We start from the raw sequence: 18172 nt of genomic DNA on the forward strand, positions 1-18172 counted from the left end.
TGCACTGGAAACTTTCAAGCTTGCTCTCATGTATCTATGTCTCCTGGACAGCAACATGGGTGAAAAGACAATTTCAACACAGCATGACTATGCTATTCTGTTATGGCTAGACTGAAGTACAAGCAATAGGTGGTGAGGTGTGTAGATCAAAAAAGAGACTAGAGATGTCAGTCTCCATATGAAGATTATGGTAACACATTAATTGACAGCAGTTACTGTTTATTACTATATCTGTTAATTCATGAGACCTTTGTGAACTACTGAAGGAACTACCAAGTAACTGCTGAAAGAACAAGTCATGAATAACACATGTGAAATACTCTCATGTTTGTTCATCATTAATGAATCGTGACTCGTCTTATCTCAAGTCCATGATTTGTACTTCAGTAGTAACTGGCTTGTTACTAAGTAATTGGGCCCTGTCACGGAAACTGTAAAAATGAGGGTCCGTTACTTACAAGAGTTTCAAAGAAAAACCTTCAGTTCTTAGGAAATGGTCTTTTGTCCAGAATTGGCTGTCAGACCACAGCTTCTGTTTCATCAAGAATTCAGTGTACATTTGGCTCCCACCCCCCCCCCCCCCCCCCAGCAAGCTGTGTGGTTCTGGTAACTTGGCATGGAAACGTATGCTGCTTTGTGTCGATTAGAGCTGGGTAATGACATTGTCGTGGTTCAGCCAAGGTGATTGTAGCTGCTGGAGTTGGTTCAAGGCCCAGAAAAATGCTAAGAACCCTCCAGATCAGGGTCACTGCTTGCTTGTCATTTGACAGCTTGCTTTCTACAGCAGAAAATTGTCAACCGGCAGAAGAACACCACATACATTCACATTGATTTTCCTGTTACGTGAAGGGTGTTTATGTTACTTGTTGATGCCCTAACTCTTATTGCTTTGGCAGCATCTGCTGTTTGTAGCATTGCTGTTAGTCGTCTTTAGCAGTTTAGCAGTTTGCAGCAGTGGTTTCTGTAAGCTCTGTGACCAAGTGAATGGAAGGACTGGTTGCCAGTACTGCAGGAGTTACAACTGGTAGGTTCAGACAGTCTTCCATATCTGTCAAACAAAAGGGAGCACTTTGTAGGTTTTGGAATAAGCTTGCTACTCTTTTTGAGCCTCTGAGGCTGCCATATCCTGATGCATCGTCGATCAACATTGATTATGCTGTTAGGGGGGTTTTTCTTGCTTTTAAGAGGCTGGTGTCCTGCCAGTGGCATATTTCAGGGTTATTACCCAGACTGGAGCTAGGATTAACATGCTTAAGCGGTGGGCGTATGCTTCACGGTGAAATGTGATACCTACAGATCCTGAAAAGAAATGTATATATCTGGAGGGACCCCTTAGATGTGGGGCGACCCAGGTCATATACCCCAGGTCATATACTCCAAGCCTCATGACTGGGGTTCCCCCAAAAGCACATTGCGACAACACGACACGGCACTCCACCTGGTTATGAAAAAATTAAACCCCTTTATTGTGTTTTTTTTTTTTATATATAAAAGAAATACAAAACAGAAACATTGACACAGGAAAGCAAAGAACAATGGAATGGATGCAAAGAGCAGCGCCTATGGCAGCTCAGTCTTGTCGGGGGCCTCGGCGAGGGCCCCGGCCTCGGGCCCCCCAGGCGTAAGCAGCGTCCTGCGATTGTAGTGTCCCTTCATGATCCCCGAGTTGTTGTTCTCATTGAGGATCTGCTTCTGTTTCTGCCGGTTGAGCGACTGCACCAGGCCCAGCACCACGGCGGCCAGAGAGTACTGACCCGTGAGCTTGCGTGGCTGCAGGATGAGCGGGTTGGGCTGCACCCGGCCCAGCAGGAAGTGCGTCCGGATCTTGCCCTCCTGCTCGCTGATGCCCTTGACGTAGATCTCGCCGCGGTACTCGAAGGCGAAGCCGCGCTCCTTCAGGATGAGGAACGTCTCCTCAGGCACTTGGATCTTGCCGCTGACGCCGGTGCTGTCCATGCGGCTCGCCAGGTTCACCGTCTTGCCCCAGATGTCATACTGGGGCTTCTTGGCACCGATCACCCCCGCCACGACTGACCCGTGTGCAATGCCTGAAGAGAGGACGAGTGAGACATCGACGCAGATCATGTGACCAAACAATGTTCTCAACAAATACACAGAGCGAGCAGGATGACACTGATGTGAAATTCAATCTATCCTTGACTTCACACTAAGTGGAGCTATGAACCAATTTCCCCAACACAAAATGTTTAATGCAAGTACGTCACAAACAGGATGAAAATGCAGAATCATGACTGCATGTGGACAAATGCGTGCAGTCTCTCGGACAAAAGCGAGCAGTCTTTCGGTTGGGATATTACCGATCCGCAGCTCGAAGTTGTTGAAGGAGTGCTTGTTAATCTCTTGGATGCTTTCGTTTAGAGCAATGGCAAAGTCTGCCAGGGCACAAAGGTGGCCCCACTTGTCCTCGCATTGCTGCCCAACAATGGAAAGATAAGGGGAAGAAGAATGATTTATGTTTAGGGGGCCCAACATCATTTTCACCGCGAAAAACAAGCAAAATTATGCCTGATATATTATTTCGTTCATTTGCCGTCTCACCTGTTTTTCAGGGGACAGACCCGAAACTGCCATGTATGTGCTGCCGATAGTTTTTATCTTCTCAATGTCTTGAAATCGATCTTCTCCGAGCAACTGGGAACACGGAGGAAACGAGGGAAGGGATGAGTAATGAGAAGGCAGTAGGCTAACCGGAGAGTTCTAATATTCTCAAAAATAATGATTAAACAATGCAAATGGAGATACTGGACATGGCACATCGATAATATATGGATCAGATCATGAAGCAGGTGCTGAAGAACTTCATGTTGGTCACCATTCCTTTTAGGTAGGTTCAGACATCAAGCATATCAGTCCACATTTAGTTGGCCATTGTCCGATTAGGCCCAGGCTCTGATAATACACTCCACCCCTCTTGCTTTTGACAGCGATTTCCTTTCCTTCCAGAGATCTGAATGGTGCTGGTTTTGTCCTGAGAACTGCAACAGGATATAACAGCCTTTCCATGCTGGGGGTGGCAGTCTCCATAAATCAAGAGGTTTAAGTTTGGCCATCAGGTTCCTGGGACCGTTTGACTCTCGGCTCATTTTGTCCTTATGACGGATTTCCGGCTCAGTGGCAGATGGTCTCAGACTGTGTTCTTGAATCTAAAGTGCCTTTCGAGAACTGAATCTGGCGGGTCCATGCATTCATGGGCCAGCCAGCTGAAGGGGTTGAAAGATGGAGTTTATCGCTGCTATCAGGAAGTCACCTGGCAAGGGCCCTACTGCCTCGGCTAGACAGTGGGACATAATGTGCTCTGGGCACGTCCCTCTGCTGATCCACACTGACATATCCAAAGACTAGATTTAGCATTTTTATTTTCGTAATTGAGCCCAAAAAAAGTCTGTGAAGTGACAGTCATCTAAATCGACTGCTGCTGAATAAGAAGCAGCTATAGCATGCTACATGCTAATTTTTTTTTTTTCCGTGTAGTTGGACAGCTCAGGATAGACAGGTTGGCTGATCGGGATGAGGACCCATAAAATATGGAGCTGGCTGCAACGCATAAAAAGAGCCAGTGCCATGTCAACCATCCGGCCTTGGCTGCCTCTGAAAACGCTTCACGGGAATCCAGCAGAATCCTGCCCTTTACCGGACAGCACAGATTCATCAAACTCATGCTTTCTGGAGATTTAGATATCATCTCCTCATTGTCCACACTTTACTACATTTCGTTCAGACCATTAACTCTTACATATTGCGGATATAAGTTCAACTAGCCTCGATGATATCGTCTTCCTATCCTCGGTCCAGGGGGCCGACAGCCGGCCGGATCCGGTTTAGCAGTACATACCACAGTGAATCAATTCAATCAGGCTTGTTCAGCTATAATATTCAATCAAAGTAGTTCATTGATTTGGTCAAGCCTGATACTGCTTGAATATTTCAATTACTCAGTATTTTCGATACGTTCTTAAACATCTAATAAAATGGATTTTCAAAAATTTATTAAACTGCAAATTAAATGTTATAAAATTATACATTATTAAAATACTATATATTTCTTATATCTTATACACTTTTATATGAAATTACATATTATACGTGTTATAATTAGATATCGTTCATGAAAGACACAAGCTTTAGTACGGGGGAAGAACCTCGTCAAAGTCGGCGATGATCTCGTTGAGGAGACGCAGGCATTCCACGCCCTGGTTGTTCATCTCCGTTTGCGAGTAAAAGTCGGCAAATCCAGGGATGGAAGCAAACATGACCGCCACTGCATCATACGACTGGGAATACAGCTCCTAGGAAGAGGACAAGACTTTCATCGTCATCATGTTTCCAATGTTCGCCTTTTTAAAATCGCATGAGACAGACTTTGGACTGCTAGGCATTATCCAGACAGCAGAGGGCAATGTTTTTCTTCCGCTGTCAGTAAACAAACAAACAGAAATGTTCTACTTTGGCTTATTAATGATTAATTTGTAATCTGTGTCAAAATTAGCAAAATTTCTTATACTAATTGTGGCTGCATGTATAATTAGGCATTTAAACCATGAAAAATACAGCTTTTTAAGAACCAGAGCAAATTGAAGGATGTAAATAATAACAATTACTGCCATTAAATACATAAAACCCTAAATTTCCACTTTTTAAAATTTGCACACAACACGACGTGAAGATGGTGTGCTCTATATATTGCTATCAGTTCTCACAAAAAAATTGTGTTTCAGAAGTCAGTGATTTTTTATATTCAATAATAATTTTTAATTACTAAGATTTTTGATGGAATTTTCTCTCTAGTTTAAACGGTCAGTAATGTGCTTGCCCTGAATGCTCCACTTATCCGTCAGCTTCCGTTCTTTGTCCAGGAGAGTGCAAATGTGTGCTTTTTTATGGATTTATAAATGCTAAGATGACGCACGGAGTGGTGTTGAAGGCTCTGCGCGGTTTTATTTTAATAGCCCTGACTGTTGACGGGCATTGTGCTGGCGCAGGGTCTCTACGCGCGCCCTCCGGCTCCCCGGCCATTTCCCGTGTGATTAATACACATCATAACCGCCTGATTATAGTATTCCCACAGCCTCCGTCAATGGGCGACCTTGAGCGTCCCAGCAGTGTGCCTGTCACCTGATGGCGAACTCGTGAATTTAAAGAAAGAGGAAAACATCCATGGCCAGAAAAACACTGAGAGAACACTTTGTCCGCGCTCCGCTTTACACATAAAGTCGCCCGAAGGCCAGTTATTGTTCATTGTATGATGTCTCTTTGTGGTTTATGGGACCATTAATTCGGGCTATCTACAATATTGCACCTGCGATGAACTGGCACAATATATCATTTCTGAACGGCAACAAAGGAACCATTTCTCTTCGGTATCTCGACGCTGCACATAACTTAGCGCAAAACTGTCCTATTTATATGAAAAAAAAACCCTGTGATGTATCATTTCATTAATCATGACAATCTAAACAGCCAAAAGGGGGACGGTGAGCTAACTCAGCGGCTCAAGCGCAAACACCATACTGTTAATCGAAAAGGTAAAATGCTCCCAATACGGAAATCTGTCCACATGGATTTGTCCCCAGTGCGCATGCTCAGCCTTCCTGCTCATTAGCATAGTGCGCGGGCATTTACCTCGTTGTCCCGATCTTTCTCGAGGAAGTGCCTGGCCACGTGGCTGGGCAAGATGTTCCTCAGCATGTTCTCGTTATGTTCCCTCAGCTCCTTCATCTCGTTGATCTCCTCCTTGGCTTGCACTCGCCACAGGAAGTCAAGGCGTGCAGTGTACTCCAGCTATATATATATATATACACACGTGTACAAAATTAATTTTTGTCTTCAGTGTCATCTTGTGCTATTAGTTATGCTATTAGCAACGTTTAAAATGCATTAGCAATTAACAAATGCAAATCAAGTTTGAAACAACAAATATATCACAATGGAAGTGTTGCTGTGCTGTCAAAGTTTTAATTAAATTCAGTAAATAATGGGTTTAGGATTAATCTGGATTAAACAAATGAAGGCATAATGAAAATATGATTACCAATGAAAACAAGTTACATTAAAAGCAAGTGATAGGGTGTTTAAATAGGAAATGCTATACTTATGATGAAAAGAAAAGCCCCGAAACTGGAAAAAAAACAATTATATGTTGCTGGATTGTTTTCAATAAATAAAGAAGTTTGAACCTTGATATTTTTCATGTGAGAGTTAATTTTAATTTGGATTAAACGAGGATATTTACCGAAACTGGCGTTCAGAAATTCGTAATATTCCTAAGGTAACCGTGGGCAGCGCAGTGGCTCGGTGGATAGGACTGTAGTTCATGGGGTCTGAATACTGTCCCCACTACGCATGTGGAGCTTGCATTCTCCCTGGGCATGTGGGTAAAAATACGTGTGACCTGTGTCACCTGGGATTGCCTCCAAACTCAACCATAAACCGTGGTTGGGAGATGTATCAGTGGATGGAATGACTACCATCCCCAGCACCTAGCCCTATGCTGCCTGGGATAGGCGCTAAACCTCTCTGTAAGTGGTTGGAACATGGATGGATGGATCAAAATGCTGTTAGTCCTTACATAGGCATGATAAAGCAGACAGACTAGAAGACGTCGACGCAGTCCGATGTGTTTACATTGTATTTATTTAGCAGAGGCTTGTATCCTAAGCGACATGCATTTTTCAGAACACGGGGTCAGCCAATTGCTGTAGCAGTTGGGGGTTAAGGGACTCGCTCAAAAGCCTGGCTGTTAAATCACTCTGCCAACCCTGGGAATCGAACCAGTGACCTTCTGATCACAAGCAAAGCATCGTAATCCACTGAGCCACACACTATCCACAGATTTAATGCATTTCATTTTTCCCCCCCATAATTCCATAGGGCATAGATATTCCACAGAGCATAGATCCATAACAATATTGCCACATGTTGCCTGTGAAGACCTGGGCTTCAGAAGGTGTCAATCCTCCATACCGGGGTACTCAAAGTGACAGTATGGGAGGAATAAAAGGCTAAAAATTGGTTGGGTGTCTGTTTCAAAGGGTTACGTTTGCCCATAGCCCCCGTGTGACAGGACTAAAGCAGATCCTGACACTGAGTCAAACACCTTTCATTGCAGCCACCCTCAATTCCACCCCCACGCTGAGAGTGCCGTCTGATCACCCACCAGCCTGCACCTATCGGCAGCATCTGACAAGCAAACCCCACGCCAGAAAAACACACACACGCTCCATGAGAAAGAGATGTGCATCTGCAGCACCAAAACGGACGGTGGATTTTAGACAGAGCTGTTTTGGTTCGCCTAACCCACGTTTCAGTGCCCACGCTGTACCTTTGCCCCGGTTTAGCCGCTTCGCCGGGCTGTGGACAAGAAACAGTTACTTAGCTCTTTAGCTCTTTGCATAACGTGTAATTTACCACCGATCCAGTCGTTTCAGCATTTCAGCCGTATCCATGGGCTCCAGAGACAACTAAATTGCAGAGCAGAAAAGCAGACACATTTAACCAGAGTCACAAAGGCTCCAGCCCAACTGTCTGGTTGACTCAGGGGTCTGAGATGTACGCCATTTGCGGTTTGGGGAGTCGAGAGACACCTTGAGAGGTTTAACGCTGAGAAATCCCTTAATGGTGCCAACGCCTCTGGACGCCACAGTAATTGTAAACAATGTGCGCTAATCTCTGTGTCGTTAATATCGTAAATCCTGTATGTCTCGTCACCAGATCAAAATGGCGTGACCACAATAGAGCCGCGGACCAGTCATTATAAAAGCCCCCCCCCCCCCCCCCGCATCATTAACCTCCATTAAAGCTCTCATACGTAGCTGCACTGCCTGCTGATCGATGGATGGAGGAAGGGTTGCATAAAGTGCGATACTTCAGACTGCTAGCTTTTCCCATTTCTTCGGAATTTTCTTTTTCCAATTACTTTCATCTCATTGCCAGATGGAATCCAAAGGGGGGGGGGGGGGGGGGCACCGGACGCGCTGATGCCGACAGCTGGTGACATTTCATAGTAATATGTTTTTATCATATAAGTCCCACTCTCCATCCGGAGCCCCCAGGTACTCCACCGCTCCCCGGCCCCCACCTTGATGACATTTTACGATATGAGCCCGAGAGCAGGAGCGATACGCACGGGCAGAGAATTTCACGGTGACGTCTGATTTTTGGCATTAAATGACTGCACAAATATCAACGTTTAGTTACTTCATACTTTTCATACCAACACCTTCCAAAAATATTCTTGAAAAAGGCTTCAGGGTCTCAACCCACCAGCGTCAACACTGATTCCTGAGCACTGGTTACTGTCATCTTCTGCAGGTACTGAAGCTTGGAAGGGATGAGATGGCAGCATCATGTAATGATGTAGCTGTTTTAATCGTGGGCTCAGAAGGTCCTTCCATAGCACTGGACGCCTACAACCAAGCATCGATCCTTTCTGCCTTTTGGGATTAATAAAGTCAATCTAATCTAATCTAATCTAATCTAATCTAATAAAATTAATCAAAATGCAAATTCGGTATAAAGCATTTTATGCTGGTTGTTGGAATCAAAGACTAATGTTGACATTTTGAAAATACTGTAGTGTGTTAATGGTCTTTAAAAAGTTTTTCAATAAAAAGTAATTAAAATACAATTAAATACTGAAGTAAAAAAAAAAAATTATAATTGGTTTTCTTCTTTATTCTCCCAGCAGGTTCAAAAGCAAGACGGGAGCGGCCCATCTTTGACATAAGCGGGTTTGCCGTGACCGTGCTGTGACCGTGCGCTAATTATCTGAGCACAGAACCAAGCAAAGGCTCAAGAATGATCAGAGACTCTCTTTGAGAGCAAGAGAAGCTGTAAAGCTGCCCTGTTACTCTCCTGTTGGCCTTGCGCAGGAGAAACGTAGAGCCAGTTTGTCAGTCAAAATCATTTTCGAGTCATCATGTCAACAAACGAGATATATTCCCAAAGGTTCTCCCTTAAATTTCAGGCAGACCGAAGTTGAAAACATAAGTTAAAAAAGAAAACCATAGAAAGCCAATAGCTAACAAAAAAGATACAGCACAATGCAGAGAACATACAGTAGGTAATGCAAAAACAATGCACCATATATATAATATCTGTATCGTGTATCCATCACAGGAGAAGTGCTGACTGTTCTGTGATCCCAAGCGAGGGTGATATATAAACACTCAAACACTGTATCAACTCCCAAGCACTGTATATCCTTTCACTGCAACATCACCCACACACTGTACAACCAAACAGTGTACAATCACTCACTGCACCAGTACCAACACATTGTACATGTACTCACTGCCCCAGCACCAACACGCTTTACAAGTACTTCACCAGCACCATCACGTAGTTCCAAAAATCAAACACGGTACACACATTCACTGCACCGGCCCCACACGCCGCACCAGCAACCAAACACTATACAATCTTTCACTGCACCAGGACCCACACACTGCAAAAACAACCAAACACTGTAGTCACTCACTGGACCAGTACCCACACACTGCAAAAACAACTACACTCTGTACAGTCACTCATTGCACTAGTACCCACACGCTGCACGAGTGCTCATTGCACCAGAACCCAAGCACCAACGTACTAGCAACACCGTGTCCCTTCTGTGCTGTAGCCGTACCTGTTGTCCATGGTAAAACACAGCCAGGAGAAACATTGCCATCAAAAGTAGGGAGGTTTCCTTGGTCCCCAGAAAATTTTTCCTGGAACAAATGTAGGCAGCCATGCACATTAACATTTCTCATAGTCAAGAAACTGCTGCACAAATTTAGTTAATGTAGTAGCCATTTAATTTTTGCAATTGTTTATCTTTTGTCTATCATAAAATGTCATTGAGGAAGCATTTCTAGAAAGATGTCAGTCAGTAGTTAAAAAAAAGTTTCCCCATGCTGAGCTGTATGCACAGGGCCAAGTAACAAAGATCATTCATTGTTCTGAAAGCGATTTATTGAGTGGAAAATCCTCTACAGCTCCTTAGAGACGTGAAGGAATATTTACGATGTTTGCATTCGGACTGCTTCTCAGACACATGCAGTGATTATTTGTGTATTTTTAGGGACCTGGGGGCACCAGCTGTTCTCGTCACGACCAGAAATCGTCTCCTGCGGCAACTCGCCGGGTAAATGGAGGGGGGGGGGCATCATTGTGGTTTGTCGTGCGGTAATAAATGGCAGGCAGCTGTTTGTTAGGGAGATAATGGCATCCTGTCACGGCAATGCTGGGGGGGGGCACAAAACTCACTCGCCATTGTGGTGAACGGTGTCGTAGCGTACGAAGAGTGAGGTGTAGAAGGCTTCGGTGAGCAGCGAGTAGATGGCAATCATGACGAGCAGGATGGCCAACTTGAGCACGGAGTTGAGGCGCAGGAACACGGCGCAGGTCACCATGGCCAGTACCCCGGTGAAGACGAAGTACTGGCGGGCAAAGATAAAAATGGCGAAGGTGAACAGGATGCGTGGTTCATGATTCCCATGGTAAATCGATGATCACAGGAATACTACGCTGTGAATAATCACTATAAATCTCAATGAGAGTCCGCATGCTCTGGGAAAAGAGGCTATTGTGATTGCGACCTCATGGGTGTCATCCAATTAAAGACTCGGTGTGATATAGCTGCATCCAATCAGGAGGCGAAGCAGCCGCATAAATTATGACATCATGGTCCCAGCTGCAGCTGTTTCAGGTTTAAAATGAAATACTGGCGATTTTTGGTTTGTGGCTTCAAGGAGTAGGCCTCATTCTGCACCTGCATGGTGATTCGTGTCTACCTGCTTACTCCAAGGGGGCATGGAGCTGTAACCCAGACCCTGGCATCAAGGTAACAGGGCCCACAACATTTTTGGATTATGAGTCTGAAAGGTTGTGACCTGGATTAACAACGTAATGTCATTGCAAAAAGGTATTTTTTATTTTTTTTTATGACTCACTGGACAGTCTTGATAGTACTATTAGAAATATCACAGAAATATGTTTTTCGTGAAACAAATCCAACCCGAAACATTGAACTTGATTGTATTTGGGAAAAAAAAACAGAAAGCCATTTTCTTTAAAGTTTCTGTTAAGACTATCTTCAAGAACAGAGACCTAGTCATCTGCTTTAAAGTACTTCTGTCATTCCTGTGACTCAAATAAAGTAGGAGATGACCAAGAGTCATCAGTTGACCTGTACACAGCTGGCCGTACCTCGGGGTAGAAGCAGATGTCGGGTATCGAGGTTGATGCGTTGAATGTCTGGTTCCGGAACGTGCTAGACTTGTCGAAGTCACACCAGAGCTGGACGTCACAGGAGAGAGGGGGACGGGTTGGACGGTGACACTTCAGAGAAAGCCGGAGGGAGCGAGGCGTCGCCTAGCGGGAGCCTCGGCCGGCAGATCACAGGCCCCTGAGATGAGAGGGCCCCCGCGGAGTGGAACCGCGTACACTGAGGTGTTCGATCAGCGGTTACCGGCAAAGGCGCTCTGCCCAGCGCCCATCGGAGGACAGAGCTAACAATGCAGGCTGACCATGCAAAATTGGAGTGATTTGGAGGAAATTGACTTTTCTCTCCCGCTACTAAAAGAAAACGCTGATGTGAAGGAGCTGAGGGATTAAGTCTAATCTTTTCACGACGGGCATTTTTCTGACGGCTGCCTGGTCCCTCCTTATGTGCTCTGTGCTGACAGACAGCCCAATGATAATGCTGCAATCTGATATTTCGTTCCTATGTTTTGAAACTATATTGAGATTTAATCGATGTCAGCCATTGACTCTGGTAGCCTGTGATCTCAGGAATTCGATACTGGAAAGGTTTTTTGTTCAGTATGGATATTAATATTAATAATATTAATTGTGGAGTAAAATGCACTGTTCCCTTTCATTGAAAACAAATATTACATGACTTTATAAAGCAGGAGTATAAATATGTCTGAGAGTATCTACATTTGGACCTGCGAATGTGATTTGCAATCGCATGCATAAATCAGAAAATTCTTTGGAAAATAAATGATGACTAACACCTTATGCCACCTGCCAGCATCAGTCTGCAAATTTCCATTGATGACTGACCGTCCAGCCCACTTACGATATTAATCATGGCAGCCAGGAAGTTGATGAGGATGGAGACGAAGATGATGACGTTGCGGGCCACGTAGGCCTCGTTGATCCAGCAGCAGGCCTGCCGAAGCACCAGGGGCAGACACTTATAGTCCTCCGCTGTGGTGACCAGGACCAGTGCCGAGTGCAGCATGATGAGGATGGAGAACTGGATCACCATGGTTACCATCCTGTCGACACGTGAAACATATGAAGTACGGTCAGATACACTGCCGACACCACAATCTGCTCTAACGTAAAAAATACGTCTCATCCAAGATTGACTAGGGTCAAGTTCAATCATCAAATTGCCAAATAATCTACAACTACATCCACTATAACTAAAAACACACAATTCGTGCTTTGCCACTCAAATCAAATGAACCAGTATCAAACTCCCCGTTACCGTCATCAATGCTCCACCAAAGAACATTTAATTTTATTTATTTTTTAACGTTAAAATGATCCTGTAGAGCAGAGCAGCTTATTCTTGCTCCTGCAGAGCATAGGTACCGTCCTAATCTAACACGCCCGATACAGATAATCTGGCGCTTCAGCAGTATCTCAGTACTGAAGGATCTGATTATCTGTATCAGGTGTGTTAAATTAGGGCTGCACCTAAGCTCTGGGGGGGGGGGTATCGCTCCAGGAGAGGGCAATAGCCCCCCCCCCCTGCTTCTCAGCAGCAAACTACAGTATAAAATTAGACCGAAGTAACGAAGGGCCTTCTGATATATTCACATATGACCTTACCAGGTTCGAAGCAGAAAAACAAAACACAGAATACTAAAAGTGTCTTATTTCATAGGTAGGTGTACTTGATGTGAAAATGCAATGAAAGACTCCTATGGCTTCTCGAAAATACTTCAGTCAATGTAATCAATTCTTAAGTTATATATACGATGTTCATGGATGTCTGCTCGGAGAAACAATCATCGCCATGAACTTGGTATGTAAATAATGGAGCAAAGCGTATTCTCTGAATACTGGGAACGTTAACTGGGGAAGCTGGGGCCTTTCCATAAACCAGTTTGGGATTTGGCAGTCTCTTCCCACTCAACTACTTCCATTACCTGGATGAGGGAAGCAAGCTCTGGATGGCCGTGATGAATATGAGAACAATGAAAGCACAGACCAGGTTGGACTTGAAGACCTCATCTCTCATCTGGGAGTACTGCGGGAGGGGACAGGGGGAAAGAATTCAGACAGACAAGACGGGTTCGAGAGGCTGAGGCAGCCGCCGGCCACCCGCATCCCACAAACACACAGTCACGGACATGCTACGTCCACAGGCAAAGGTGCAGAGAGTGTGGGGCATTTCTGGGCCCTTGAGGATGGCACAGGAGGCTAGGGGTGCTTCCCAATACCGAGAACGCAAAGCTCGTACTTGCGGTCCCGGCCTGCTAACTTGCCTCCCAAGAACTAACTTGGGGTGCAATGCATCATGGGATTGGTCTCGTTTGGCGAGGATGCAACCGACGTATCCTTGATTTTTACCTTCTTCCATATTTCCGAGTACTTCTTTAGTATTGGAACTGGTCTTTGGAAATGGGAGACGACATCAAGTGGGAATGCGAGAGCTCAAGTATGGTCAAGTGCGCGCATTGAGAAACGACCCAAGTGTCGGCCAGGTTTATCTCATCGGGACCGGACATCCCGAAAAATACTGCCATCCTCAGCAGCCCGTATTGCCCCGCTCTCTGCCTCTTTTAGAGAAGGGTACTGGGAAATTAGCAAGAGGATATGTCAGTAACAGCTACGCCAAAATAAGGAACTGGAACACCAAGTGGCGGGACATTAAGCAGAACCAAACCAGATGGGGGCTGAAAACCAGTTTGAGATGGGTAACCCAAGAGAAGGAAACAGGAAGTAGTCAATTCAAATCAAAATATAAGGGTGCAAACAGACTCACTCGTTTAACAAAAAGGGGAAACAAACTGCAAAGAAACAAAATGAATTTCAAAAAGCTGAAATTTTTTCAACAATACTTGTAGGACATCGAGTCCACAGCATACGTTTGGTCATGAGTAAACTAAAGTCAATTCTGTACCGCTTAAACATCCAATAAGCATTACAATTTGAACAAAAATGACTATTAGTATTTCAAAATCAAAGTCCATTTGGTTTACGTATTATGTATACATGTATAATTGTACATTTCAATGGTTCTATGCAATGATCACATTCCACCAATCAAATGCATTCCAAAATGTAAACCTCAGTGTTACATATTGAGAAATGAGGTGTTTACTTTTATGCTGAAATTCCTCTGACTCCCTGTATTGCCTGCCTGTGCATCTTGTGACTATCATGATAAACACCCAGGAGAACCGCCCAGGAGCACCGCCCAGGAGAACCGCCCAGGAGAAGGTCAGCAGGCAAGATCCCTCACAAGGTTCATGGTTATTTCTGGGTGCTGAGGAAGAACCTGCCATTTCAGTTTACATTTCATTGACATTTACATTACATTTCAGTTTCATTTCAGTTCACAATCTTCCTTGTTTGGGTTTGTGTCATGTGGCAACTCCAATAAAGAGTCCAAAAAGAAAACAAAAAAATTGTCTGTTTCTTCTGAATGTTGCTATACACAGCCTTCATGGTCCAGAAATCGACGTGCGTGTTCTCACTTTCAATAAATCAATGATTTTGGAACTACTCTGGAATGTTCGACAGGCATTTGGTGAACTATTTTTGCAGCAAATGTTGGCACGCAAATGCGTTTAATTAAGTCAATAGCAAGTGTGATATCTGAGGTATTTGCATTGCGCATTGAATCGCCTTCATGTGTCATAACAGAAGAGCCTGTTTAGGTTGGAAGAGCATTTGATCATTTTGGGAGTCTGACGATCCTTCAGCTTACTCATGATAAAAGTATGGTAGACAATTTTTTCTTCTTTTCAAGCTTCTATATTATATATAGAGATTTTTTTTTTTGTATCTTATAGAGAAAGACCCAGCTACCTTTTCCTCCAGGCTGGAATCTTTAAACATCAGTGAGAAAGGCTTGATATGCTCTCTTCTCAATTTATCGCCACTCCGTAAGTCGATGGCGTTCTCTATTCGCTTGTTAATTTCCTCAGGACCAGACTGGACATGCAAAGCTTGTGCGAGATGGTTTGGAAGCAGATTTATTGAGTTTCTCGTAAGTGCAGCCAGAGTCTGGGGGGAAGGCACATGCAGAGAGAGTAAACCTGCCTGTCCCCATCCAGGACAGACACAAGGCAACGCTCTAGATCAAAGACTCGCTCATGGCATCGCATGCAAATCCCAACCATTCACTCAAGGGTCTTTGAGACGCAGTTGATGGCGGAAATACTTACTCACTCAATATTACGGTAAGAATGGCAATCAATCAAACGCTCAAATAAAAAAAGTATATATGCACAAATGAAATAATAATGTTAATGATCATTAATGGTAGCAAGCAAAGACATAACAAAATAACAATAAATGATATTGTATGATTATGTTTGAAGACGGACAGAAGATCTATTCATCTAGATTGAAACCGCGTGACACGCAGTTGCCATCTGAAAATTCTCGCAAGAACGAGATCACATGCTAAGTTCATTAGCGTAGCCATTCAGCACGGCTACTCAGTCACACGGGGCCCCGGTGTTTATCGATGGAAATCCACATTTCTGAAGGCAGAAAATACAATTAATGCACATCACAGACACCTCTGCTTCCAGTTCTACCACTGCTAAAAATAATACTTAAAAATCCAATTGAAATGCTACTGAAATCCAAGGAAAGCTTTTGGCAGAAATGTGTTAATTTAGCTTTTTTGTTTCAGGAATATAATACCCTTTAGTGCAGATCTGAGATGCTGAATTGGTCTTATCAGGCTGGTTACCACCTCTGTGCTTGGTGATTAAAAAATACATTCCACTATGAATGTTGGGGGTTCTGTGTATAATGTCTTAACCAGCCCAATTCTCCAGGAAAAAAAATACATACTGTATATATTCCATGCATGAATTGACCATTGATACACAAATGTACCTGTAACTTTCTTCCAATCCCTGCCCTACGGGCTATGACTTCATGCCTTCCTGGGGTACATGTATGTTACAGATCAAATTGAGAAGACCCTATTACATATGAGATACCACACAAAGGTGATCAGATTTTCTACTAAAGATAGAAACAATCGGTGTTAATTACTGCCATCAGTTTAATTGCTTTGTTATTGTGTTAAAGCTCAAATTAAGTCACCTGGGAAAAATTCAGTAATGGACTGTATTGTAGTACTCTGGATACTTGTCAATGTGACATGGAGTAGTTATTAAGTATTTCTTTATTTTTGCTTTCCTGTTTTATTCCTAACGACGCACTAAAATGGATTCCCACCTTTTGCAACTGCCCTGGAAATTATTAACAGAATAGTTAAACGGATGTTACTGTAATGGCAACATTCTTGTTGCCTTTGTTTTTTGTCTTCGATATTTCAGAAAGGACTGATTGATACATTTGCGTTAATGCTATAACTTTACCCGGATATGCATCACTGGTGCACGTATTTGCTTTCTGATATAAGCAAACTTGTGATTCACCATGATTGCATGTACAGTATATGATACCCAAAGTCATCCTAAAAATAGTCTCTAGGAAACAGACACCCCAGTAGTGCTGTCACAGTTATTCAATTACAATCCGATTACTCAATTATTAAAAAGCATCAATTAAAGTTTCCCTTCCCGATCTCTCGGCGATTTGGTGGAAGGGAGACGGTACATAGCGGATGTGGGTCTAAATAAAGAGTGAAAGCTGCAGTTCTATGGAAGCAAGTAACATTAAAAGTGAATGAAAATGCAGTCGTCTGCCAGTATTGCAGATTGGAACATAAATATCCCCACAGCAAGACCGCAATGCAGATACAACTTAAAGAACACAATCGGGTTCGATGGACTCGCCCAGTAATGCGAGGTTAGCCATGTATAGACATGTACGTGCCACTGACCTTCTCATAGTATCCTTACCTGTCTTTGTCATCACCTTCACTTAAATTATTTTGCTTAATTTACTTTCCATGATTTATGTATATCAAATCAATCGCTGCTAAAACTTGTTAGCCCTGTCCCTTATCACGTGGTACATATATAACCACGTGATATTTGATTATTATAATTATATATTATTACTAGTTATTATTATTATTATAATAATTATTATTATTATTAGTAGTAGTAGTAGTAGAAGTATTGTTCTGTTAATGTATTGTGTGTTTTAGGGTTGAACGATAAGGGAAAAGTATATTATAAAAGTATTCTATTCTATACTAAATTCTGGGCCATCTGATGAAATGTCACCTCGCCCCCCCCCCCCCCCCCCCCAGGCAATTTTCTGTATGATTTTATGTATTCAAGGACCCCTGTCTAGTGCTGGGTCCCCCGAATCTGCCAGGGTGTCCCTGTTCCTCTGACACCCCTGCAGATGCATGAGTCGGCACATTGCACCTCACCCAAGGCTGGCGCGGTGGGTCGTGGTGTCGCCGCACACCGTCGCTTTATAATATAATATAATATAATATAATATAATATAATATAATAATAATATAATATAATATAATATAATATAATATAATATAATATAATATAATACATGAATCGTTACATTAATCGCTAGAATATTCCATTGTTGATATAGTCGTTAGTACCTTACACCCCAGCTAGAGAATCAGCATGACTGCGCCATGCTACTCCCGGATTTTATAGGTGTACTTATCGAGCATTATAAGTACGTCTTATATATGTCTGATATAATTGCCTTAAAAAAGCACTAACATAATAACTAATTATTACTACAGTATTCATACAGGAGTTAATTACCAGAGTTATTTATTAATTTAAATGTAATTTATTTATATATTTTTCCTTCAAATAACCCTATCCCTTTCATCTTTGGTACACGATTCGGGGATTAGAAAATTAAAGAAAACATTTATAGGCAGAATAAGCGATACACCTCAGCCTGTTGTGATGACTTTTGAAGGCTTAGAAAAACACTGATATTCAAATGCGTTATTTGTCAGAAAACACCGCATTGCTGCCGCATCGTCCTTCGCGACGTGGGA

At 43.2% G+C, this 18172-nt stretch overlaps 1 protein-coding gene across 2 annotated transcripts in view; it reads right to left on the bottom strand.

Moving 5' to 3' along the window:
• Window positions 1–1464: 1464 nt before the first annotated feature.
• The window catches only part of adcy8 (adenylate cyclase 8 (brain)), a 41432-nt gene continuing 24724 nt past the window's right edge, over window positions 1465–18172 (bottom strand). Inside the window, exons 9-19 of one of the 2 annotated variants that reach the window (XM_023815597.2) lie at window positions 15058–15255; window positions 13170–13270; window positions 12086–12287; window positions 11209–11298; window positions 10267–10439; window positions 9647–9728; window positions 5641–5799; window positions 4161–4307; window positions 2560–2652; window positions 2319–2433; window positions 1465–2048 (exon numbers count right to left, since the gene is read on the bottom strand). In XM_023815597.2, the coding sequence (XP_023671365.2) occupies window positions 1561–2048; window positions 2319–2433; window positions 2560–2652; window positions 4161–4307; window positions 5641–5799; window positions 9647–9728; window positions 10267–10439; window positions 11209–11298; window positions 12086–12287; window positions 13170–13270; window positions 15058–15255 (1848 nt within the window). In that variant the 3' untranslated portion in view covers window positions 1465–1560. The remainder of the gene's footprint in view (window positions 2049–2318; window positions 2434–2559; window positions 2653–4160; window positions 4308–5640; window positions 5800–9646; window positions 9729–10266; window positions 10440–11208; window positions 11299–12085; window positions 12288–13169; window positions 13271–15057; window positions 15256–18172) is intronic. The other variant, XM_023815598.2, reaches the window with a different exon arrangement.

Source organism: Paramormyrops kingsleyae, chromosome 4 (assembly GCF_048594095.1).
Source record: "Paramormyrops kingsleyae isolate MSU_618 chromosome 4, PKINGS_0.4, whole genome shotgun sequence".
NCBI classification, from domain to species: Eukaryota; Metazoa; Chordata; class Actinopteri; order Osteoglossiformes; family Mormyridae; genus Paramormyrops; species Paramormyrops kingsleyae.